Genomic DNA, 27,440 nt, shown 5'->3' with positions numbered 1-27,440 from the left:
GGCTCTCCTCTCTGCATTCTGAGTTCCTTTCTTCAGGAGCAGGAGGCGGAGCTGGCCAAGTCAGCCACATGAAAGGGAACCGGGAAACTGCATGGGCTGGGTGCACTGGTAGCATTTCATGGTAGTGTGTGCCCATCAAGTTGGCTTGTTGCAGCGTGTTGGGAGCAGCGACCACACTGTCTGCATGCGGCACTGAAAGGAGCTGCAGAGCCCAGTCAGCCTGGCTGCAGCTGCTTTTAGCATCTAGGAGCTTGGTCATCCGCCATACTGTCCAGACCTGGCCCTCTGCCGTTTCTTTGTCTTCCCAAAAATAAAGCGCAAGATGCGTGGGATTCATTTTGAGTCACCAAAAGCAGAATGTAGAAGACGCAATTGCTTTGACTGGTCCTGCTGCTTCACCAAATGGTTTTAGCGCATACAACTTTGCAAAGACTCCTCTGCTGAATACTTTGAAAAAATAATGAACAAAATGTACACTTTGTTTGTAAATATTACTTTTTGTGATCCGGAAATTTATTGCATATTCCTCGTACTATTCTCCTTTTTTGCGTTATCCATTATTTCAACTTTTATAGATACTGAAGTAGATGTTGTTGGCCTGTGCCATGAAGGTCAGTTTATGCTGGTTGGAGAAAAAAATGGCAATGTTCACCTCATTCATGTGCTGACTAAGCAGATCCTTATGACCAAGGTAAGTGTATTTCATTATGTAACTAATTGCACTTGAATAGTAACTTATATCGTGATACTTACTTCTACTGATGTACTTATCATGTTTTCTAAATGCTGTATGCTTTTTTATTTTTCAAAACCTTCCATCGATGGGTTCCACAAAAAATCCGTGTCTTGCATGACCTATAAAGTGAAGCCTACGTGGAAATTGATGGTGTGGTTTTTGGTTTATTTTTATTTTTTTTGTTAAGAAGAATTTAGTTGTTGCCATTGAGCAAATTGTTTTAATATTTATTTGAGAAGCACCAGGAGGAAGGGAACAAGCAAATATGGGCTTTTTTCCCAGTAAAGTAAGCTCAAAAAATATTTTCTTCCCAAGAGAGGGTTTTAACCTTGTTTCCCTAGGTCTTCCATTCACTTGGCCTCCTGTATACCTCATTACGTAATGCAGTTTTCTAAATGTTACCAATTTGCATTCTTAATTTCTGGGCATATTGAAATATGTAACATTCCAGATTTATTTGCATAATGTTTTCCTATTTACTTATTTGCTAAATTTTATTTCTTGAGTCGCTTCTCCAAAACTAGCTTTGGCCTTCCTGTGGATGGAGTTGTAGGAGCAGCTGATCTGGAGATGAGGTGGTTGATTGTAAATTTATCTTGACACCTATGTTGGCGTATGTGTTTTATAAGAGCAGCAGTTAGTTTCCCGGCTGTCGGGATCCTGGCGCCGGAATCCCGGTGGTTGGAATCCCGACCGGTGCCCGGAATTCCCACTCGGGGGTGGTCCATGCCACCCCCTGAGGGGGAATAAATTAGTGTGGCGAGCGAAGCTTGCCACCGGGCCCGAAGCATGATGAGCGCAGCGAGCCTGCGAGGGGACACGCTGTGCTTGCCGTCGGGATTCTAACCGTCAGGATCTCCAACTAAATCCTTTTCTAATTTGTATAAAAGATGGAGGATACTTTTCTGTTTCAGGAGCTTAATATGTAGCTTCATCTGACCAGAGAGTTAGACATTGCACTGACCAAGTAAATTAGTTGTGACTCAAGGCATCTCCTTTCCCAAGACTTAAATAGTTTGCCTCTGGCTCTTGGTTATTGCTGTCATGTGCTTTGGTTTTCACCCAGTGCTAAAGGGTTTAGATTTTTGTCATTTACATTCCTGATTCAACAAAATTTGGAAAAGTGGGCTAGGACTTTATTTGGAGTATCATTTTTGGCATGAAAAATCTATAATTGACATGGGTGTCTTAAGAGCCCTATACACTACAACGATATGTCTGAGGTTGAAGTCGGATGCGATTTCCCTTGAGCTCCACCCGGACCCTCCCGGGAGTGATTCCATACGATTTTGTACTTTTGTGCTGTTTTTGCATAAGATATATCGCATGCAATATATCGTATGGCATACAATTGTACCATAAGATATATCTGACTGGATTAGAGGGCGAGTGGGGCTGGGAGTGTCCTGAAGAATGCCAGTCAAACTTTTGCGATATATCGCATGTACAAAAAACACAATTTTTCATCTGATTCCGATAAATCAGTCGTGCAGCACTAGCGATCTAGGGGATCCGATCCGACACTCACGGGGCCGCGCATCGGATTTGATTGAAAACACATACGATTTGACACTTTTCATACGATATATTGGCCTAAAAGGTCGGAATCGCATGAAATCGTGCAAAATCGTTGTAGTGTATGGGGCCCTTTTTAGTTTTACATTTTTTTTTCTTATTTCCAATTGAAGAAAGAAACAAAGGAGTTGTTTTCACATGCAGAGGATGGTAGCGCAAATAATAATAAAAAAAATGTTTTAGCAATATCAAACTTCAGTATACTCTGTAGGTAGAAATGTAGTGTGATTAATAGTGAATAAAACAATCTTCCAATTGTACAATTAGGTGTAAATGTGACATTTGCAGTATGAAAGCAAGCTAATGGCATTTGACAACATCCATCTATTTAGAAGTAAAAATAGGCAATGAACAGCTTAGGCTTTGTCAGTCTGTATGTACAGTGTTCTTAATGTCACAATAAAGTAGCGTTATTAAGTTATGTGTCTAGTCTGCCATCTATGGCTAGTATGTCAAGGAAGGGTGGTCGAATATCCTCCCAATATATGGGATATGATGGTACAGATGCTGAATCTTTTCATCCAGATTGTTCGAGTAGGTGAGGGTATTTGTCATTTACTAACCTGTCTGTATGGTCACCACTCAGTAACAGCCTCCTTCCTCTGAGCTGTTGCTTATAACTTACTAATGGAATATCTTTCTGCTTAACTACATGGATGTTAACATTAGAGAGGGCAGGTATAATTAACAATTAAATTTTTCTAGGAACCTTCTCCATTAGAACAGTGCATGTTTGGCCTCCCTAGGCTGGACCCATTATCCCCTCTTTTGCTGGATGCTCTCTCTCTCTCTCCCTCTCCCTCTCCCTCTCCCTCTCCCTCTCCCTCTCCCTCTCTCTCTCTCGTTTCTCTATCAATCTTATTGTCACAAAACAGAGGCATTTAGTACTCCCCAGCCGTGCTCTTTCTTACCTGTGCCGCACTCAGAGGCACTGTCCGTCATGCGCTGGTCCATCAAGTGTCCTGTGCTGTCTGCCGCTGTGCTTCCATTGCCAGCGCTCACAAGTTCAGTGTCCATTGCTAGTTTCTACTGCACACATCACAAGTTCAGTGTCCATTGCTAGTTTCTACTGCACACACCATGCCGGCAGTTCCCTCCAAAACCAGTCATGGACGGAGCCATGATAGTTCTGATCAGCTGTCCTTCCAAAGACTAATAAGAAATCGCTTCCTTGCCCTGTGATCCTCTCCACCAATCAGCAGCAAGCCAGGGGTATAAATCCTGAATCCCAGCACAGGCAAATAGTCGGTGCTTTGTTGTCTATCAGTCTGCTGTGAGCTCCTGATTCTCCTGCTGAATATAGACAGAGTGCAGTTTCCATCTACAGCACTACCTGGTGATCCTTAAGGACTGCTCCTGAAATACCATGGTAGCATATCATAGCCAATCCCAGTGTTCCTGAAAACCTGCCTTCCTGATCCAATCCCAGCATTCCTGAAAACCTGCTTCACTGGTAAAGCCAATCCCAGTGTTCCTGGAAAACTGCTTCGATGGTAAATCCAAACCCAGCATTCCTGAAAACCTACCTCGCTGGTAATCCAACCCCAGCGTTCCTGAAATCCTGCTTAGCTGGTAAAGCCAATCCCAGCGTTACTGAAAACCTTCTTCGCTGGTAAAGCCAATCCCAGTGATTCGGAAACCTGCTCCTGAGTACTCATTCTACGTTTCCAGTCGCTGGTTACTCATATCGCAGTGACATTCCGACACAGGTGACATCCCAGCTATCCATTGCACTGGTGATCCAATTCATCAGTGTTTCCGTTCGTACATAGCCGGATCTCCATCACCAATCGTATTTATCTACAAAATCTTTAGGCAAACTGCCTTGTCTGTATGAGAAGATCATATATTAAGCCTGCCCAATTCAGTCCTGAGTTCTCAAGTCAGAACCCAGTAGCTCAACCTAGACCGGCTTATCAAACAACCTCAGCCGTGACACTTATGCTCTTATTCACCCCCCTCTTATTTGTTTTCTTTCTATTCTTGCTTTCTCCATCCTTTCCAAATACTGCAATCACTGGTTCTAATATATATTCTATTTTGTGATATTTCCTTTATTTTGTAATGTCATGTCACATACTGTGTATACCTATATTATAGTTTCTATCGATTTAGTGTAAATTTTTTTTTTTTTTTTTCTCTTTTAGGCTTTGGTACAGAGTGTTGTAAAAAGTAATGACCAAACGTTTAATAAGCTGCTTCTAGAAAAGGATGTTTCAGATGAAGGTTGGTGTTATTTTCTTCTAAAAAAGTATTTTTTTGCAAATAATGTTTTAATGTGAGCCTCGCCGGTAGTGTGCTTCCTGTGTAAAGTGCTGCAGAATATAATACAAATATTTATATAAATAAATATTATGACAGGAGGGACTTAAGGTGTGTACACACGGGGCGATATGGCTCAGCGATGTTTACTATATAGTCAAAATCGCTAAGAAACTTAGTGCATATTGCTCTGTGTGTACACAGCGAGCGATAGCGATGCGCGTCCCCGCCAGGTCGCTATCGCTATGAAAAATAGACTCTGCAGGCAAGTCAATTTCGACTGTCGCTGTAAAAGTGAAAACATCCCCGTTTAAATGAGTTACTCAAAATGACCCATAGCCAAAATTGCTTGAACACTTAGTCAAAATCGCTGGTAAAGTTAATCAAAATTTCCTACTGCCAGTTCAAGGGAAATCGCTAGGTCAAATTCTCTCCATGTGTATGCCCTTTTAATCTTCTACCCTGTCTTTTCTTTATTTTTCTATAGCTGTCACTTCCTGAACATGTAGTTACTGTAGGTTTAGGTCAGCAGGGTAGCATGCGGGATGCTGGGTTCAGCATAGAATAGTAAAGGATTACATTAGTCATGGAATATATTGTAGGAAGAGAGTAGTGTTTACTGCTCATACAGTTTTTAGTTTTTACTAAGGACTGTTGCACATCACTGTGGTAGTAATGAACACCCAGGAGAATATAACAATATGGGCTGTTGATGTAGAGCCCAATCCAGTCTCCTTCTGTGCTATAAATTCAAATCGGAACTTGAAATGCTGAATTAATCCTGGTGTATTGTGGAGCATTTACGGCCTATCTGGGCTAGGGGTTAGATTAGGGGTGGGCAAAATACGGCCCGCGGGCCGGATGCGGCCCGCAAACCGATCCTACCCGGCCCACTGCTTCCCCCCAGTGCGCAATGACAAGCGGCCCGACAGGCTGAGCTGCTTGTCATTGCTCTGCAGTACCTACAAGCCGCCGGCGCCTGTCTCCCCTGCTGCTGCTGCACGGCGCCTGCCACACTTATCTTCTTGCCTTGTAGCCTCCCCCTCCCGCCTCCAGTGACAACGGCAGTGTTCATGGTCAGCCAAAAAGGGGGTGGAGCTATGCGAGGACGAGGGGCGGGGCTACACGGACCTAAGGGGGCGGAGCTACACGGGACAAGAGCAACTGCTACAGATCCATCCTTCCTGCCACTGCCAGCCAGATAAGTTAATGGAAAAAGTGAGTAAGAGAAAGAAAGTGTATTTGTGTGTGTATATATATATATGTGAGAGTGTGTGTGTATATGTTTGTGTGTGCAGGCAGTGGCGTCAGACTGTTTTTAGGTTAGGGGGGAGATCTTTAACGCTCGAAGTACCACCCCTAACTCCCCCCCCCCCCCCCCGTGTTCTGTCACTGACTTAACCCCACATGTTCTGTCACAGCGTCACACCCCCGTGTTCTGTCACAGCGTCACACCCCCGTGTTCTGTCACAGCGTCACACCCCCGTGTTCTGTCACCGCGTCACCCCCCCGTGTTCTGTCACCTCGTCACACCCCCCATGTTCTGTCACCGCGTCACACCCCGCATGTTCTGTCACCGTGTCACCCTCAGTGTTCTGTCACTGACTTAACCCCCCGTGTTCTGTCACCGCGTCACACCCCCGTGTTCTGTCACCGCGTCACACCCCCGTGTTCTGTCACCGTGTCACACCCCGCATGTTCTGTCACCGTGTCACCCCCCCCGTGTTCTGTCACTGACTCAACCCCACATGTTCTGTCACTGAGTCACACCCCCCGTGTTCTGTCACTGTGTCACACCCCCTGTGTTCTGTCACTGTCACACCCCGCGTGTTCTGTCACTGTGTCACACCCCGCGTGTTCTGTCACTGTGTCACACCCCGCGTGTTCTGTCACTGTGTCACACCCCGCGTGTTCTGTCACTGTGTCACACCCCGCGTGTTCTGTCACTGTGTCACACCCCGCGTGTTCTGTCACTGTGTCACACCCCGCGTGTTCTGTCACTGTGTCACACCCCGCATGTTCTGTCACTGACTCAACTCCACATGTTCTGTCACCGTGTCACCCCCCGTGTTCTGTCACCGCGTCACACCACCCGTGTTCTGTCACTGTGTCACACCTTTCCCCAGGGGCCATAAGACACTGGATAATTTGCTTGCTGTGCAATGATTATCCCAAATAAAATGTTAATGTGTAAAAGGGGGCTCTACCTTCCGTACTGTGTAAAAGAGAGCTCTACCTGCCGTAATGTGTAAAAGAGGACTTTACCTGGCGTAATGTGTGACAGGGGCTCTACCTGGCGTAATGTGTGTAAGTGGCGCTACTGTGTGGCATAATTTGAATAATGGAGACTATTGTGCAGCCTAATATGTATCTATTTTATTTTTGGGCCACACCCCTTCCCTATGAAGCCACGTCCCTATATTTTTGGCATGTGGGGAAGCTGCTATTTTGTGTGCGGCCCTCGGATACTGACAGGAAAGTGTCAAGTGGCCCTTCAGCTGAAATAATTGCCCACCCCTGGGTTAGATTGTACTATGCAAACCAGTCGACAGTAGATTTCCTTGAAATTAGAGCCAAGTACAGGAAGCAAGTATAAAGTTGAAAAGTTGGCTTTAAACATAACTTACCTTTAATACCTAACTTGGTTCATCTTTGCATCAGGTTTCCTATAATCACAAACATACACGAGCACCACACAATACACTGTACCTCATAAATCAATATCCAAATGCTGGGATTAAACCAGCTATTCAGGAACTGGCCCCTTGAGCAGACGCTGTTGTTGAACCAACTTTTTAGGAACCAGCAATCACTCAGGAGCCACGGAGTGCTGGAGATGGACACTGCACTGATGGTCTTTAGGCTGGATAATATCTGGACACAGGTATTGCTCACAGCAGATATAAAGACCGCAAAGCACTGGCATTTTATCAGTGTCCAGGAATTTCCAAATATACCCCTGTCTGACTGTGGATTGGCTGCTGCACCCCTACAGGACAACCTCCTGCTTCTCATTGGTGGTACAGCAGTCATGTGAGGAAAACCAAAGGATGCTCACAGTCATTGGCATCATGTGAAACACCGCGGTAGCCGGCTGTAATTACTGCCCGGACTGGTATACTACAAGCAACCTGGAGTGCGTCCGGGTCGGGAGAAAGCCATCGTAGAAGGATTGCAGCAAGCGCCGGAAACTTGGCACAGTGGGAGAGATGAGACAGTGTGCAGCAGGGGGGACCCGGCCACCGCAGCTTTGTGACACTTGCATTCTAAGGGGGATATTACATTCCAATGTGTATACATTAAGGGAAATTCTATTGTGCCACGCATCCCCCTGCTGGCAGTCCATAGTAATGGGCATCTCAGAGCAATTAAACTGTTGCTCTAATCAGAAGCCCATTATCTGCGGCTGTCACAATTTTTCTCGCAGCCTCCGGGGGTGTGAGAAGAAAAAGTGTGCAAAGTCCCTAGTTTGGGCATACAAAGCAAACTCGGGGGTAAATTTACTAAGATGGGAGTTCTGTTTAAGAAGTGATGTTGCCCATAGCAAGCAATCAGATTTCAGGTACAGGTTGAGTATCCCATATCCAAATATTCCGAAATACGGAATATTCCGAATTACGGAATTTTTTTCGTGAGAGTGAGATAGTGAAACCTTTGTTTTCTGAAGCTTAATGTCCACAAACTTTGTTTAATACACAAAGTTATTAAAAATATTGTATTAAATGACCTTCAGGCTGTGTGTACAAGGTGTATATGAAACATAAATGAATTGTGTGAATGTACACACACTTTGTTTAATGCACAAAGTTATTAAAAATATTGGCTAGAATTACCCTCAGGCTGTGTGTATAAGGTGTATATGAAACATAAATGCATTCTGTGCTTAGACTTAGGTCCCATCACCATGATATCTCATTATGGTATGCAATTATTCCAAAATACGGAAAAATCCGATATCCAAAATTCTTCCGGTCCCAAGCGTTTTGGATAAGGGATACTCAACCTGTATTATATTTTAGAAGGTGCTAGATAAATGAGAAGTAGAATCTGATTGGTTGCTATGGGCAACATCCCATCTTAAATAGAACTCCCATCTTAGTAAATTTACCCATCAGACTTTAGATGCCCAATAGAGACTTATAGACAGGTTTAGTCGCTTTGCGTGGCTAAACCCGGTGCTTTCAGCCGCGTTAAATGCCAATGGGCGTCTGATCAGAGCAACAATTGAATTGCTCTGATGGACACCCATTATTATACAAAGCCAGCAGGGGTGCACAGCACAATTGAATTTCCCCCATTGTGGTATAGATGGTGTGAAACTACCCTCTTTTCCATTTTTCTCTGTGCATAGGTGTTCAGTATTGCATTTTGTGTTATATACTGTATAACTAAATACATACATTTAATAACACAAAACTGCAATACTGAACACTTATGCACAGAGAAACATATGGTTGCTGCCCGAATAGATCACATGGTTCGTCAGAGAACTTCCGCTTTTAACAAAGTAACAGTAAAGGTTTTTTTTTCCTATAAATATGGATCCATCAGAGGTTCAAACATCCTTGACTAAGTGAAAAAATACATAAAAAACGGCTGCGCTGTATATCAGAAATAAAATATAAAAGAGAGAGCCAACATATAAAATTAGAATGTTTAATAACAATGATATTAAGATTATTCCAATATGGTAATACCAATAAGCAACACAATGTGAATAAAAAACCACACAACACTTGTCACAGAGTGTCAGAGAGAACTTGAAACCTTCCAATAGGTAATGACTGAGATGAAGACTGCAGTCTCTATCCACAGCTGCCGATGCTAGCTGCTGATCAGACACTGGGAGATCAGTAGAACAAATGGAGTTCCAGAGCTGAATGTCTGTGCAACACCCGTACAATGCAGTAGTTAATACCTCTCCGATGGGCTGGTTAGTAAACCGGGGAGTCCCCGGTCAGATGTCCTGCGTTGCCCACGTAAGCTGTGCAGCGGAGTGGAGATGTACTGTTTAGCTGGCTGAAGCGCTGTGATCCGTAGCGGCTGCTACTGGCATAAAGGCATCAGAGGTGTAACCATCAGGGTGTATGGGAGATGCAGTAGTGGAGACACCTGTGCAAGGTGTGTGGAAAGGCAGGTCCAAACGCGTTTCGTCACGCACCACGTTGCTTGTCCACAGTCACCCCCCACTGTGGACAAGGCCCTCTCACGTTTGTCTAAAAAGGTGGCTCTCCCGACACGTGACACGGTGGCTCTTAAGGATCCTGCGGATCGTAAACAAGAAACTATGCTAAAGTCCATTTATGCGACCACGGTTACGCTACTCAGACCTGTCATTGCGTCTGCGTGGGTAAGTAGTGCTATCAAAAAGTGGGCAGATAACTTGTCATCTGATATAGATACCCTAGATAGGGATAGCATCCTCTTGACGCTGGGTTATATCAAGGACGCTGCAGCATACCTTAAGGAAGCTGCGAGAGATATTGGTCTTTTGGGATCAAAGGCCAATGCCATGGCAGTCTCAGCTAGGCGTGCGTTGTGGATTCACCAATGGAATGCTGATGCTGATTCCAAGAAAAGTATGGAATCTCTACCATATAACGGTAAGGCCTTATTTGGCGACGGCCTTGATGATTTGGTATCTACAGCTACCGCGGTTTAAGTCATCCTTTTTACCTTAGGCTCCTCCACAACAAAAGAAAACGCACCACTATCAGATGCAGTCCTTTCGGGCCAATAAATACAGAAAGGGCCGAGGTTCTTCCTTCCTTACTACTAGAGGAAGGGGAAGAGGTAAACGATTACCAGCCTTGTCAGGCGCCCAGGAGCAGAAGTCCTCCCAGGCTTCTGCCAATTCCACTGCATGACGTTGGGGCTCCTATGCGGGAGTCCGCAGCGGTGGGGGCACGTCTTAAACTCTTCAGTCAATTTTGGGTTTGTTCGGACCTAGACCCATGGATTTTACAAATAATATCCCAGGGGTACAAGTTGGAGTTTCAAGACTTTCCCCCTCGTCGTTTTTTTCAAATCGGCCGTACCAGCTTCTCTTCCGGACAGGGAGATAGTTTGCGACACAATACAAAAGTTGTGTCAAAATCAAGTTATCGTCAGGATTCCCCAGTCACAACAGGGAGAAGGTTTTTATTCGAGCCTGTTTGTGGTCCCGAAGCCGCACGGCTCGGTCAGACCAATCCTAAACCTGAAATCACTAAATTTCTACTTAAAGAAATTCAAATTCAAGATGGAGTCTACCCGAGCAGTGATCTCCAGTCGGAAGGAAGGGGATTTTATGGTGTGGGTGGACATAAAGGATGCCTACTTACATGTTCCCATTTATCCTCCACATCAGGCTTACCTGAGGTTTCCAATTCAGGTTTGTCATTACCAATTTCAAACGTTGCCGTTTGGTCTATCCACGGCTCCGAGGATTTTCACCAAAGTGATGGCGGAGATGATTGTTCTCCCTCGCAAGCAAGGAGTCACAATTATCCCATACTTGGACGATCTCCTGATAAAGGTGAGATCCAGGGACCAGTTGGTGCGAAACGTTGCACTCTCCCTGACCGTTCTTCAACAACATGGTTGGCTCCTAAACTTGCCAAAATCACAGTTGATTCCGACGACACGGTTGTTGTTTTTGGAAATGATATTGGACACAGAACTACAGAGAGTCTTTCTTCCAGTGGAAAAGGCTCTGGAACTTCAGAGTCTGATCAAACAAATTCTGAAACCAGCAAGAGTGTCAATCCATCAATGCATTCGGTTGCTGGGGGAAGATGGTTGCGGCCTACGAGGCCATTCAGTTTGGCAGGTTCCATGCCAGATTGTTCCAGTTGGACAAGTGGTCCGGGTTACACCTACACATGCACTGGAGGATAATCCTGTCTTCCAAGACCAGGGTATCACTCCTGTGGTGGCTGCACAGCTCTCACCTCCTAGAGTGGCGCAGGTTCGGGATACAGGACTGGATCCTAGTGACCACGGATGCAAGCCTCCGAGGCTGGGGGACAGTCACAATGGGAGAAAAATTTCCAAGGAAGATGGTCAAGTCAGGAGACTTGTCTCCACATAAATGTTCTGGAGTTAAGGGCCATTTACAACGGCCTTCTGCAAGCGGAACATCTTCTTCGAGATCTGCCTGTACTGATCCAGTCGGACAATGTAACAGCAGTAGCGTACATAAACCGTCATGGCGGAACGAAAAGCAGAGCGGCAATGGCAGAAGGCACAAGGATTTTCCGCTGGGCGGGAAAGCATACAAGCGCTCTGTCAGCGATCTTCATTCCAGGAGTGGACAACTGGGAAGCAGACTTCCTCAGCAGACACGATCTCCATCCAGGAGAGTAGGGCCTCCACCAAGAAGTCTTCGCAGAGGTGACAGGTCGTTGGGGAGTTCCTCAAGTAGACATGATTGCTTCTCGTCGTAACAAGAAGCTTCAGAGATATTGTTCCAGGTCAAGGGACCCTCAAGCAATTGCAGTGGATGCTCTGGTGACACCGTGGCTGTTTCAGTTGGTGTATGTATTCCCTCCACTTCCTCTCATTCCAAATGTTCTAAAGATCATAAGAAGAACAAAGATCTGGGCAATCCTCATTGTCCCAGACTGGCCAAGGAGGGCTTGGTATCCAGATCTTCAGGAATTACTCATAGGAGATCCCTGGCCTCTTCCTCTGCACAAGGCCCTGTTACAACAGGGGCCGTGCGTGTATCAGGACTTACCGCGGCTACGTTTGACGGTATGGCAGTTGAGCGCAAAATCCTAGCCCGTAAGGGTATTCCCAGTGAAGTCATTCCCACACTTATTCAGGCCAGAAAAGGGGTAACGTCTAAACATTACCACCGTATTTGGAGAAAATATGTTTCTTGGTGTGAATCCAAGAAGGCTCCTAAGGAAGAGTTTCAGCTAGGACGTTTTCTCCATTTTCTACAAGCAGGTGTGGATGCGGGCCTATAATTGGGCTCAATTAAGGTACAGATTTCAGCCTTACGGTTTTCTTTCAGAAACAATTGGCCTCCCTTCCAGAAGTTCAGACTTTCGTGAAAGGCTTGTTGCACATCCAACCTCCATTTGTGCATCTAGTGGCACCATGGGACCTTAATTTGGTGTTGCAGTTCCTTCAATCACATTGGTTTGAACCTTTACGGAAGGTGGAGTTGAAATTCCTCACTTGGAAAGTGGTCATCCTGTTGGCCTTGGCATCTGCAAGGCGGGTGTCTGAGTTAGCGGCCTTGTCTCACAAGAGCCCTTTTTGATCTTCCATGAAGATAGAGCTGAGGAGGAAGGAGCCAGTTCACACCCTTTCAAAGTCTTAAAGTGCCCATGTCTCCTGTGGATCCCGTCTATACCCCATGGTTCTAATGGTGACCCCAGCATCCTCTACGGACTAAGAGACAAGGATTTACCGGTAGGTATTAAAAACCTATTTTTGTATGTTTAGATTTAGGAGGCTATATCTCTCCATGGGAGGATATATTGCTCCATTGTAAGCTACCCCAGTAATTTATACTTGAAGGCGATAGTGTGGACAATTGATTTACCCCCTGTTAATCCCCAAAGCTGTGAAATTTGCACATTTCCTTTGAAGAACATTTCAGATCAAACTTGTACAGAAATGTAACAAGTCTCACAATCATTTCACCAGCAAATTAATCAGATTGCCTCCAAGGATGCAACACTTGCTCATTTTGGTGTTTCATAGTAAACAACCTGAACAAAAACTTGTCCCTTTGCTATTTTGTGTTTCCTGCTGTCTTACTTTATCCCTTTTAGCTGCTAAGTGTTTTCTAAGTCCTGTGCTGATCACATATTTTGATGTTTGCGCAAGTCACATTCAGAACATTAATATCACAATATTTTTTTGCAGTACTCAGTTTATTACTTGCTTTGTTTTTTGTTTTTCATTAGACAGTGCATTTTCAGGAAATACCATTAGTCTTTTTGCTTCTTCTAACATGGTAAATAAAATGTAACCAAATTTTTTAAGCATCAAAAAGAATTTTTTTTTTTAGCACCAAACAGCACAGAATTTTACATGTATATTTTCATAGTAAGATCTGAAAAAAAATGTTTTGGATGGTTTTCTTTGTATATTTTAAATGTTTACAATCTGTAGGAATAATCCCAACAACTGCTTTTTAAAAGTAGAAAACCTATTGCATTGAATGAATGTCTTTATTTGACATTATAACTCTCTGCATGTGTTTTATCTGCCTCACCTGCAGTGCAACATGGTTTTCTCCATTTGCGCAAGGTTATGTATTGTCTGGTGATCACCAGGTAATAGCTTCTTCTCAACATCGGTTAAGAAATTGCATGTTTTGCTTTTAATAGCATAGCTGTTTTACACTTTGGGATAAGCAAGCCGCCACTTATTAAATTGACCCTCTCATCTTTACTGTCTCTGTTTCAGACATGGTTGGCACTTAAAGTGTAAACTTTCTTGCACCTCATTATACTCTGAAGTTATTCTTGGTGTTATTACAGATCTCCAGTAATTTATGGGATACGGTCATTAGGTCGAGCAAACTTAGGTCGACAGTCATTAGGTCAACCACTGTTGGTCGACATGCATTAGGTCGACATGGAAAAAGGTCGACATGCATTTTTCTAATTTTTTTTTCTTCGTTTTTTTTTTTTTTACTTTTTCATACTTTACGATCCACATGGACTATGATTGGGAATAGTAACCTGTGCCGAGAGCAGTGGTAGCGGAGCGAGGCATCTTACCCAAAGCATGGCGAGCGAAGTGAGTCATGTGAGGGGACACGGTGCACTAATTGGGGTTCTCCGCCACTTTACGAAGAAAACAACACCAGAAAAAGTTTAAAAACTCTTGTCGACCTAATGCATAGTGACCAATAGTGGTCGACCTAATGACCCATACCCCTAATTTATCAGTAGGATAAAGCTTTTTGTCAGACAAATCCAGGTTTTCTGCCTAACATAGTGTCTAGGTTGCCAAGGTCAGTAGGATGTTCTCACTCTGTCAGAGCTGTGAAGTTTTATGTTACTATGAATTGAGTTTCAAACTAATGGTCTGGTTCTCATGACTCCCACAAGAAAGTTTTAACTGTGTTGAAGCAAACAATTGCTAGATGGATTACATCAGTGATCTGAAAGGCTCACATTGGGGCAGTAAACCTGTTCCTCAAAGCCTAACAACTGCAAGTGTCTTCTGTGCAGCACATCATGAAGTCACCCACTTGTTACTCTGTTCAGACGTTCACTTAGTTTTAGAAGTTCAATGTTTTTTTGCAATATAAATTCTAGTTTTGAATGTAATATGCTGAGAATTGCAATGCTTGAGCATAAACACCCGTATTGGCTGCTTTGGGAAGTTAAATTTTTTTTTTAAATCTTTTTGTGGAATCCTGTGTTTATCTTTCTCAGTAGGCAGAAAAAAAACTAGAGTTTCCACCAGGGAGGGCATATGGAAAGGTAGAGAGATCATGCTTACTGAAGACCATTTAAAGTGCCAGGCTCTACCCCAGCATCATTGGCCCCCAGCTGATTAAAAGAAAAGGATTTAACTGAAGTTCTAAAATCTTGTTTTTGTATGGGGGAATGTAAATTCAGCTGGTTTTTGTTTTCAGTTTCATATGAATTTGCCAGGTGTCATATTTTTGTAACAGTTCTGTAATGTCCTAGGGCAGGGGTGGCCGGACGTTTGGGATCTACTTTTTGTTCACTTACTTATTGGTGATCTACCAGTGTCAAATAACATCAATAATAACGCTCACATTTAAAAATAGCATTAATAATGACATAAAATAACCCCCTTCTGTTCAAACTGCCCCCCTCTGCAGATCCCCCCCCCCCTTTGTGCAGATACCATCTTCCACTCCACTGCATTATAGCCCCCATAATAGCCCCTGTACAAAAATCCACTCTGTGCAGATCCTCCACCCTTTGCAGATCCCCCATTGTGTAAAAAAAAACCTTTGTAAAGATACCACGCCCTGTGCAGATCCCTCCCCGCCTTTGCAGATCATCCCTCCCCTTGTGAAGAAACCTGCCTTTGCATAACTTACTTGACAAGTTGTCACGCTGCCTAGCTTCAGTCCTCCCTCTCCCCGCAGCCATGGCTCCCGCTTTCATGCTGCATGGCCTCCCGCTGGCTGCTTCTCCTGTTGTCACCACCGCCGGCTGGATTAAACTGGATCCAATTAGCGCCCAGGCTCCTCACATCGCGGGTGACGCAAGGTCATCACCTGCGCACCCGCACACTGCATCCCTGGGAACTGTGAAAAGAAGCGGCGGCAGGCTCCTTACAGTTATTTTCTGTTAAGTCTTGCAATCTACCGGCGTATGCTCCGCGAGCTACGGGTAGATCACGATCTACCTTTTGGCCACCTCTGTCCTAGGGGATGCTAGGATGGTCTTGGTACCATGGGGTATAGATGGGTCCTATTGGAGCCTTGGCACTTTAAATCTTTAGAGTGCGTGCTGGCTCCGCCCCCCCCATGCTCCTACAATAGGAGCCAGTCACATCCTCTGGAGCGCCAGAGAGTTTTCTGCATTTATTTTAATGTTTGTTATTTTCAGGCAGGACTGGTTGACACCAGGCTGCCTGCATCGTTAGACTTGGGAGGTGGGGGTGTTAATTGTCCTGATCCCCGCTGGTAGGACATGGCTCCTGGGGGAACTATTCGCAAGCCGCTGAAGGTGAGCGAACGTTTCCGCACCACCCCTAACATAGTTGAAGAGTGGTGAGTACAGGGCTGGCGTCCCGGGTAGCGGGTTGCCGGCTCCATTGGCGGTTTAGGGTGAAGAGTCGTATGGCTCCACAATGGGGTGGCTGTGTCTCCTGTCAATACACACACTGGCGCTGGTGTTGAAGAGGGGGGTCTAACCCCGTTTTCATATGTAACAGACATGCCAGTATAAAAAAAGTGGGAAGACTGCGCATCATTGAAGGGGCCGGCTTCAGGTCAGAGCGGAACCAGATGTGCCATTTCTCACTGTATTCAGACGCTGGCTGCAGGGAGGCGCTGCTCTCCCAAGACGCTCTACAGCACCTCAGCGGTACCAAGTGGGTTATAGTAGGTTGGAGCTACATATATGTACTAAGTCCTCTAATTGTGTACTTTGTCCACTGCCCAGAGAAGCATTGCTTTTAGGCATGTGTGCTGGTTCTCTCTCCCTCTGTCTCTGCTAGCAGGCTGGTTGGGTTAATTGTGCTTTACCCTTTTTTTCCTGTGTGTGTGTATTCTACTGTACAGTATGTCTAGCAAAACGTCTGTCAGTCATGTAACACTAAGTTTTTCCCTTCACCGGAATGATCATTGATATGTACACAATGTAGGGTCCCTTCTCAGGGAAGCAGTCTGCAGGAGCCAGCATGGCTAGACTCCACTAAAGGGATGATTGCTAACATCTCCACTGAGCTGGCTTTGGCCAAGCAAGAGACGCAGGATTTGATTAAGTCTATGGCTGATTTTATAATTAAGCATTCAGACCACAGACCAGTGTCTCAGTCCCATGTACTTATTCTACCAAAGCGTACAATAGCCCAAGTACTCCCACTCTGATTCTGATAATGACAATTCAGATCTGGAGGAAGGGGAGGTGGATGTAGAGGTGGGGGTTGGTACTCTGTCTCAGGGAATAGAAGCTCTCATACACTTTTTTTTTTTTTTTTTTATATATGGAGAGGTCCTGAATATCCCTGATAAAGAGAGACACAGCAGAGGAAACGTTTTTCACTGTAAAACCAAAATCTGCTGCTACTTTTTCTGTTTTCAATGGAATTGAATATGCTCTTTAAAGAGACATGGGTTAATCCTGACAAGAAATTTCAAAGAGGTTGATGGATGCTTCGGTATCCAGGTTGTCACGTAAGACTGTACTACCTGTACCTGGTGTTTTCTCTGTAAAGGACTCAGCGGATAGTAAAATTGAGACTACTCTCAAATCCCTGTATACTGCAGTGGGAGTTGCTCAGAGACCCACTATAGCGTGTGGTTGGATTACACGAGCCATTGCCAAATGGTCAGGGAATTTAACAGAAAACTTCGAGACAGGACTCTGCAAATTTTATGTATGAGGCGATCAAGGAAATAGGCTTGATCAGTGCATGCGCTTCAGTGATGGTGTCAGCACGCAGAGGGTTATGGCTGCAGCAGTGGGCAGCGGATGCTGACTCTAAAAAGGGAGTGGAGAACTTGCTGTTTACAGGTAAGGCCCTGTTTGACGAAGAGCTGACCAAATGGATTTCTCAGGCTACTGCCGGTAAGTCTACCTATTTACCATCTGCACCTTCGCCAGCAAGACTAACTTACTCGTGAGCCAATCTGCAGTCCTTTCGGATTGCCAGATTTAGGGGCAAGGCCAGGGGTGCCTCAAACTCCTCCAGAGGTAACAGAGGTAAACATCGTAGACCATCTACAGGCCTCATATCTCCTTCAGAATCCGGTCATTCAAGTACAGTCAGACAACACAACGGCGGTGGCGTACATAAACTGACAAGGAGGAACAAAAAACAGAGCCGCCATGAGAGAGGTATCCAGGATACTCCTCTGGGCGGAACAAAATGCCAAAGCCATATCGGCCATCTACATTCTGGTAGTAGACATCTGGGAAGCAGACTTCCTCAGCAGGCACGACCTGCACCCGGGAGAATGGGGCCTTCATCCTCAGGTGTTTCAGCAGATAACACAGTGGTGGGGATGTCCGCAAATCGACATGATGGCTTCTCGACTCAACAAGAACCTGTATTATTGTTCCAGGACAAGGTATCCGCAGGCGACTGCTGTGGACGCTCTGACGTCGCATGGTCTTACCAGATAGTGTACTTGTTTCCTCCAAATCCTCTACTTCCCAGAGTTGTCAAAAAAAAAAGAAGGGAAAGAGTTCGGGTATTTCGGATTGACTGTGATTGGCCTTGGAGAATCTGTTATGCAGACCTCCTGGCCATTTTCATCACAGATCCTTGGCCTCTGCCGCCTCGGAAGGATCTTCTTCAGCAAGGGGAGTTCATCTTTCTGGACTTACCATGGCTACGTTTGGCGGATTGGCTGTTGAAAGGGAGATTCTAGCCAGAAAGGGTATCCCTTCCAATGTTATCTCGACTATGATCCAAGCCAGAAAGGGGGTCATTGGAGGGTCACAGTGGGGTGGAGCCAGCACACACTCTAAAGATTTAAAGTGCCAAGGCTCCAATAGGACCCATCTATATCCCATGGTACGAAGACCATCCCAGTATCCCCTACGGACTACGAGAAAAGGAATTACAGGTAGGTTTCAAATTCCTATTTTATGTACAGTCTCTCAACAGGCCTTTTAAGTATATTCAGTGTGACAATCGGCAATTTACGCCCGAACCCCAGAAAACAGACAAAAACGTGTTCAGACAAGATGTTTAAATCAGGCTTTATAAAACTTTATACTTTGTAAGCTGCTTTTGTGTACTGTTTATGCTATTAATTACTAGTTGTTATTATATAAGAACTGTCATGGAGCCAGTACAGCAGGTGCAACACTTCACATAAAATTACATATAACATAGCATCTGAATTTAAAGTGACAGCATTGTACAGTTTATTGTTGTCTGCATATTATTGTATACACCACATGTGACGGTAATGTGCACTGAGTACATCTGTCTATACAAATTTCTCCAAAATTAAGGCAACAGAATGATATACAAAATGATTGCTGGTGGTTTTACTCAACAGTTTCCAGCATCTACAAGCAGTGTCCAACACTCTTATGAGGTAATTCGGTTCGCCATCATTGACACTATAGGGGAGATTCAAATGTTTGAAAAGTCCGTTGGCAGTCTGGTTTTTCCTATCTAATAGGAAAAAAAACAGACACCCAACCGACTTTTCAAACATTTGAATCTCCCCCAATGCGTCTTTCTGTAACCGCACATCACATCCACTGAAAGCGCAAGTTTTCTTTTGCAGCCCGACATTGTGCATTATTGAATCCCCCCCCCCTCCTTAGTGTAGTAGCAGTGCATACATTTACAAGACATATCTGAGAGTAACCCAGCATAGGCAGTTATGTGTGCATAGTACACAGGAAAATTACCCACTTTGAACAGCATATATTTTCTTGTTGACATGATGACCATGTGACCAGTTTTTGTTGAGTACAGGAATATATGACCATTAAATGATCTTGTTGTACTAAACGTTTTTCCACAAAATCATGTTTTTATGGTATATTATGTTGTACTTCTTGCTTCGCCCATTTGATTTCTGGAACGCACTTGTCTTTAGTGATGCATTTACCACCTACTATCAAGAGGTTTAATTAATTTATTGTTTTCTTTAGGTGTTTACCATATGTTCCTTTTGACAAATGGAGGACTTCACTGTATCATGTATTTTCTTCTTGCAAGGATAAATGATGGTATGCCTACTTCTTATTTCTCAAACTTAACGTTCTCTGCTAACATATCGCTTGTGACTCATATATGCTGATTTTGTTCTCCTCTGTTTCTTATACCCCTTTCACATCACAATGCTGGGTCGCACCCGGGAATTGGAAATAGGTCCTTCCTGGGTGCGACCCGGCATTGGACCCTTTCACATTGCTTCCTGACCCGGCATTATGAGATGGCTACAAAGTCAGCCACAAGGGAGTCCTCTAATATAGAGGGCTGCATGAATGCATAATATTTAAAATAATTGAATTAGGCATGGTTTAGAAGAAGAACTTCGGGTATTTAACAATATTATCTAGGGAAAGTTAATCGAGATGGCGTGCTTGATAAAGACGCTATTCCCGAACTATTACATTGTACTAGGCTTAAATCTATGGGCAGTATCCAGTTATTCACCTGCAGGTGAAACAAAATCCCTGGTAAACCATGGCTTTTCTGGGACAATAGAATATCCTGGAGCGAATCCATTAGTTTATTGGTTACCCCTTATGTCCTGTTGTGCTAGGGCTTAGTGTAACAGAACAATGGGTAGAATGTTACGGTGATCTCTGTGGCAATAAATAGACATGTAACTTTCTATTCCGGCTTAGAATTAAAAGTACTGTAACTTGCCTCGATTATAACCTAGCACAAAGATATTAGTGGGAAAAATGACGGACAGTGCGCCCATGAAAACGGCCGTGGGGAGAATACAGTAAAAGCATTTTACAACATACAGGTTGAGTATCCCATATCCAAATATTCCGAAATACGGAATTTGAGTTAGAGTGAGATAGTAAAACCTTTGTTTTTTGATGGCTCAATGTACACAAACTTTGTTTAATACACAAAGTTATTAATAATATTGTATTAAATGACCTTCAGGCTGTGTGTATAAGGTGTATATGAAACATAAATGAATTGTGTGAATGTACACACACTTTGTTTAATGCACAAAGTTATAAAAAATATTGGCTAAAATTACCTTCAGGCTGTGTGTATAAGGTGTATATGTAACATAAATGCATTCTGTGCTTAGACTTAGGTCCCATCACCATGATATCTCTTTATGGTATCTAATTATTCCAAAATACGGAAAAATCCGCTATCCAAAATACCTCTGGTCCCAAGCATTTTGGATAACGGATACTCAACCTGTAGTAGATTTTGAGATACCACAATTGCAGTACAGTATGCTTTGATATTGTTCCATGCATTAGAAATTTCCTTTTATCTACTATGGGAATAGCTACTGGTGGAGAATATAGGATTTGCTCTAAATTCCAACTTAAAAACTTAATTTTGATCCTTTTACATTATACACATATATCTAATTTACTCTGTAATTGTCCTTTAGTACTCTTTAACCTGGAAACCTATATTGAGTAATTGCTATGAACAGAATTACTGCACTATGGTTTGTACATTTCTTGTTTCATGAAACAAAACTGAAATTTATGGCTCTAGTAGTATTTTGGAAACCCAGATAGTTCAGAATATTATATGATGTATATTTTCAGTATTGCTGTAGAGACTTTGTGAAATAATTTTCACAATACATGTGCTGCATGTGATGGAACTTTCTTTACCAAGAGAATTTAGAATTTTGTGCAAACACCAACCCACAGCAATAGGAAATAAGGCAGCTTCTACGGTATACATCTAATGGCATAGATGAAGCATGCTTTTGTTACCAGATCATGTCGGTGATCTGACATAATTTATAATAAAGAAATTGGATAATACTTTCTAGGCACAGCAAGGAAATTGGAATACCTATATAAGTACATATGATGGATTGCTGTTTCCAATTATGGGTCCTCATCTTGTTATCCTTTTGTTGGAAAAGCTCTTATATGGTGATAATGGAGAAAAAGAAAATAATATAGTTGTCACAACTGAGGGCTGGTGTTAACCTGGAACAGCCTCAGTTGTAGGGGCTGGTGTAAATGTAAATCTGGGCGGTAGAATAGGACTCCTAGACATACAGATGACTTGTACCACCAGTGCCCGAAGGTGTGACCACGACAACAAAGATAAAATGAATGTTTGTTTATTGAACACAGTTCTGATGGTACATCGGCAGTTGCAAAGATATGATATGAGAAATGATTAAAAACAGTACACAGTTCCACAAGAAATAGGCAAAAGCTGGTATTCCCTTAGGTGTGGTATCCGCACAAGGCTAGCTTGGGAGATTAGGAGATTGAGAGTCCTTTTACCATCGGGTGGTCTTCTGTATACCGGCGCTCGGGCTCCCGGCGCTCAGTATACCGGCGCCGGGAGTCCGACAGCCGGCATACCGACACTTATTTTCCCTCGTGGGGGTCCACGACCCCCATAGAGGGAGAATAAAATAGTGTGGCGCGCGTAGTGCGCCACCGGGCCCGTAGCGTGGCGAGCGCAGCGAGCCCGCAAGGGGCTCATTTGCCCTCGCCACACTGTCGGTAAGCCGGCGGTCGGGCTCCCGGCGCCGGTATGCTGGTCGCCGGGAGCCCGACCGCCGGCCAGCCGTAGTGAACCCTTACCATCACCCAGGTGCTGTATAGTAGATGAAAGCTGGAACTGGTCAGCAGATGTTATACAGAGGCTGAATGTGCTGTAGAGTGAGTAGTACACATAGACTGCCGGGTTTGCCGGATGGAACCGGTAACAAAGAACTGGATGAAGTGCAGGTGAACCAGTGTTAGCAGAGGAGTTGAATGACACTGGTGACGCTAGAGATCAATTAATTTAAAGAACAGATGACTTGAGCACTGAAGATGTTAGGGAAACCGATGGCGGAGCACCGATGACATCAGGAAGCTGAACACCGCTGGGAGCCAAATGCTGGAAGCCGGTGTTTTAGAGCACTGCCAATAGCAGAAGGCAATGAGGATACTATGGAGTCAGGCAGGCACCGCAGGGTGGTGATTGGTGCGGGTCACTGAAGACACAGGAGCTGGAATACCTGGAACACTGTAATCACAGAGAGCAGAGACAGGATACACTGGTAATGACAACCAAAGCACTGACAACTTCCTGATTCAGGATCAGTCCTTTTATACCCTCAGCAGTGCAGGGATTGGGTCAGCAATCAGGCAGAAGTCAGCGATGCAGTAGATTGGAAGAAATAGTGTCATGTGATCAGAACCAAGATGGCTGCGCCCATACTGGTCTTTGGAGGGAAACCTGGTTTGTAATTCCATATGGAAATTTTACAGTAATGGCGGCTGCGGCCGCAGGGGACATTGGACGCCAAGCTGCACAGCAAACCCACAGAGCCGGCGAGAGGCACCGCACAGACCTGTTAGTGATTCGAACTGTAATAATAGCGGCAAAGGCCGCAGCTGACATAGATGCCACACTGATCCATCCAGGCACTGAGAGCGCAGCAATGGCGGTTGAGGCCGCGGCTGACAGGGGACGCTATGCAGAGCCGTCCAAGTGCTGGGAGTGCAGTAATGGCGGCGGAGGCCGCGATGGGCTAGAAACGCCATTCAACTTGTAAGAGTTTTTTGTGACCGCATCTGCGGACTAGCAGAGAGGAGATATGAAGTAAAGATGTTTAGCAGCATGATTGAGACCAGGCCCTGGAACGCTGAGCCAGCCTCAGGAGACACCTGAAAGGTAAATAATGGTGTCCTATAACCCGGATCGTGACAATAGTGCAGTATGTGGGTCAATAAATTGGCTATTAACCAATGCAGGCAAAAAAAAAAAAATCCCTGATAATCAACCCTGCTTTCGCAGGTGTTATTGCGAAAACGCAAAGCTTTGTGAACTTATAACAGATCCTATGTGTTTTTTCGCGAAAAAAGGGGTTGATTGAACTGAGCAGAAAATTTAATAAAAAATAGAAATTCAAGACTGATTGAATTTCCTCCCTATATGCTCTTACTGGAATACAGTGTTGTTGCAGGTACATCACAAAAGTCTTAAACTCTCTTTGGGCGGTATCCTATTACAGGAGCTAAAACATCGGATGCAAAAAGTCAGTTTTTTGCACTTTTTTTGCCAATGTTTCACCAATGTCTTTTTACAGGCTATCTAATTATGATAACCCGTGGGAAAAAAAAGCAGCATTCGTCCCAAAAACACACAGGTTCAACAGTTTTCCTCCCGAAAACGCACAGGTTCAGTGAAACATGTGTGTTTTTGTGAGAAACAACCTCGTTTTCGCTTGAAACAGCGGCGATATGCAGTGTCCCATGCACGCTGCAGCAGGCTGGACTGCACGCCGGTAAGTGGTCTCTACACCTAGCCATCTTTTGGCTTCTGGTGAACAAATTGGGGCTTCCAGACGTGGACCTCAGACCTCCAGACACAACCACAGGGTACCCATCTACGGGGTTGGGACATGAGATTCGGACGCAACCTTCATGGACGCACTAACAGTCCCTTGGACCTTTCATATGGCTTATCTCTTTTCTCTAGTATCTCTCCTTCCCAGAGTACTGCGCATATTCAAAAGAGGAAAGTACAACACGATCATCCTAGTGACTCCGGCATGGCCCAGACGCCATAGGTTCACGAATCTTTGGTGTCTCTCCATAGACGAGCCCTTTCCACTTCCTCTTCGACCAAATCTTGTATCACAAGGTCTCTGTGTACACCTGGGCCTAGCTCGCTTGTCTTTGACGGCGTCTTCTCTTGAGTCATCCATCCTAAGGGATAAAGGGTTTTCCAGTGCGGGTATTTACACTATACTTCATGCTTGCAAACCGACATCAGTTATTACCGTGTCTGGCACTCTTACTTTCAGTGGTGTGTTCATCGCTCCTCGTATGCTCATATGCTCCTCTGGTATTTTGGAATCCTAGACTTACGGCATTTCTACAGGCGGGCCCTACCATGGGTTTCCGCTTTGCAGCTCTTAAAATTCAGATCTGTGCTCTGTCTGTCTGGTTCCAGAAGAAACTTGTTCCCTTTGCCAGATGTTCGTACCTTCCTACAGGGGTTACTGCGGATATAACCTCTTTGTTCCTCCAGTGGCTCCTTGGGATTTGTCCTCCTGTTCTTCGGGCCTTTCAACAGCCTGCCTTTGATCCATTGGATACGATTGACCTCAAATGATTGACCACCGAAGACTCTCTTCCTCTTGGTCATTGCCTCAGCCCGCAGAGTAATTTGGCTTTGGGGCACTATCCTGCAGTCCCCCCTTTTTTATTTTTCATCACAACAGGGCTGTCCTTCGGACTAAGCAGAAATACTTCCCTAAGGTAGTCTCCAAGTTCCATATCAACAATCCAATTGTGGTAAAGGCCTTCCATGACCTTTCACAGGCGGAAGCTTTATTGGACGTGGTCCCTGCTCTGAAGAGCTTTAATTTCCAATGGGTTACAGTTCTCGGTCACCAGTTCCCTTCTCCTACATGTGAAAGTGTTTCTTTTGTGTACCATCCTCCCGTCTCTCCAGCTCCAGCTTTGGGCTTATTAACTAAAACTGAAGAGTCTGTGCTGTGGGCGAGATATGAGGGGAGAGTGACTCCTGGGAGTCTCAAACGCTTTGCTGTTAGGTGCCTGAATCCTGGTCTCCCCCAAGCATACGCCAAGTTTAACCCTGTGTATACCATGGACCTCGAAGAAAAAGTTAACGAGGGTAGGTTTTACCATAACTCTTATTTTATAACCGGTGTGTCTTTAAAACCAGCCCCCTCTGCAGCTTCGGTCAACAAAGCCATTGAACATTGAGTTCTTATACAATGGTCTTCATAACAGTACACCATGTTCTGAGCAGTTAACCTTAATTGAGAACATCAATTTGCAAGCAGGTATTTAGACGAGTTGGCTATTGGATCTGGTGTTTTGATTTCTAGAGCTACGACTTCAGGCATTGCAGCCCAACGAGCCCTTTGGCTACGAATGTAGCAGGCATTTGCAGAATGTAAGAAGGCCTTAGAGTCCCTTCCCTGTACAGGGGATGTCCTGTTTGCCCGGAGTATGAGAAGTTTATTGAAGCGGCGGTAGCATCTAAAACTGCTTCTTTGTCCTCCTCTTTTCCAAAACCTAAACCTTCTTCCTTTCAGCTGCAAGGGAGGCCAAGATTTGTTCCCCTTTCATTGGACCATGAAGTCTCCGTTCACAAAAAAAAATAAAAAATGCAACGTGACCGCCTCCTCCCCAGGGGGGTTCAGCGGTGGGGACCCGTCTTTGGTTCAGCAAACGTTGGCTTCTTTTCACACCAGAGAGTTGGGTTTGAAACATTGTTACCAGATGATACGCCATTGAACTTCAGGATCCTCCTCCTTCTTTGCCACTCCTTCTTGGATCCTACCAAGGCAGAAGCTCTAAGGTTGTCTATTAATTCCATTTTGGTTTCAGAAGTCATCCTTTCTGTACCTCCTCACCTGCGAGGGAAAGTGTTCTGCTCCAAACTGTTCCTCGCACCAAAAGAAGACAAATCGTTCTGCCCCATTTTGAATCTAAAATTGCTCAACATCCACTTCAGAGTTCCCAGATTTAAAATAGAATCTCTCTGATCAGTTGTCCAATCATTCTAACTGTGACTTCATGGCGTCCTTGGATATCAGTGACTCTTATCTACATATACCAATTAGGCAAGAGCACCAGTCCCTTCTGTGGTACTCTATGAGCATTTTTAATTCCAAGCTCTTTCGTTTAGTCTCTTCATGGTGCCTCAGGTATTTACCAAAGTGACATCTGTAATGGCCGTAGCCCTTCATCAGCAGGGTATAAAAGTATTTTCTTAACCTCTTACTCACTGCTCGAACACCATACATTCTAGAGAATCATCTCCAGGTATCGGTCTGCCTATTCCAGTTGGATTTTGAACTTGTAGAAGTCGTCCCAAACTCCTACTCAGCAAATGCTTCATTTGGGAGCTGTCCTAGACACACAGTTGCAGAGGGTCTTTCTGCTAGCAGACAAGATCTGTGAAGTTAATTTCCGTCATTTGATTGATTGTTTCTTAGATAGAGGATCTCCACCTTTGAATAAGGGTCATAGGCAAGATGGTGTCAACGATCGACAGGAGAAGTTTGCTCAATTTCACAATTGGATTTTTTAGCGGGATCTCTAATTCAATTGAACAGATCTCCAATCCAGATCCATTAATAAGTGATCCATCCGTCTCTCCGAGCAACGCTGTCCCTGCAGTGGCGGCTGTATGTTCCTCACTTGGACAGGAGACTTCTGTTTCGAATAGAGCCATGGACTTTCCTCACAACAGATGCTTGCCTCCGGGGTGGGGGGCAGTAACTCCTGCACATGACTTTTCAGGGTCCATGGTTGACACAGGAAGCATGTCTTCCCTTCAAATCTTCAAGCTTTGATTGGTCTACATAGCTCTGGTGCAGGCTCTTCATTTCATGCAGGGACTCCCAGTCAAGGTTCAGTCGGTCAATATATGTTGAAAGAACTGAGCATAGTCCTGGTTAGGAGCAAATACAGAAACAAAGGTGAATGTGTCCGAGCACAAGGAGCCAATTACCACAATGTTTCGCCCTTCTGGGTCTGCTATCGTCTTAGTGTGAGTAAAAGGGACCCGGCAG

At 44.5% G+C, this 27,440-nt stretch overlaps 1 protein-coding gene across 3 annotated transcripts in view; it reads left to right on the top strand.

Moving 5' to 3' along the window:
• Positions 1–27,440, top strand: part of KNTC1 (kinetochore associated 1) — a 736,750-nt gene that overhangs the window by 101,255 nt on the left and 608,055 nt on the right. For all 3 annotated transcript variants that reach the window (XM_063964446.1, XM_063964444.1, XM_063964445.1), the window contains exons 4-6: positions 576–691; positions 4,459–4,537; positions 19,858–19,935. In XM_063964446.1, coding sequence (XP_063820516.1) covers positions 576–691; positions 4,459–4,537; positions 19,858–19,935 — 273 coding nt within the window. The remainder of the gene's footprint in view (positions 1–575; positions 692–4,458; positions 4,538–19,857; positions 19,936–27,440) is intronic.

Source organism: Pseudophryne corroboree, chromosome 1 (assembly GCF_028390025.1).
Source record: "Pseudophryne corroboree isolate aPseCor3 chromosome 1, aPseCor3.hap2, whole genome shotgun sequence".
NCBI lineage: Eukaryota > Metazoa > Chordata > Amphibia > Anura > Myobatrachidae > Pseudophryne > Pseudophryne corroboree.
Note: the sequence above shows the minus strand (reverse complement) of the source record. Positions and strands in the feature narration are given on the sequence as shown.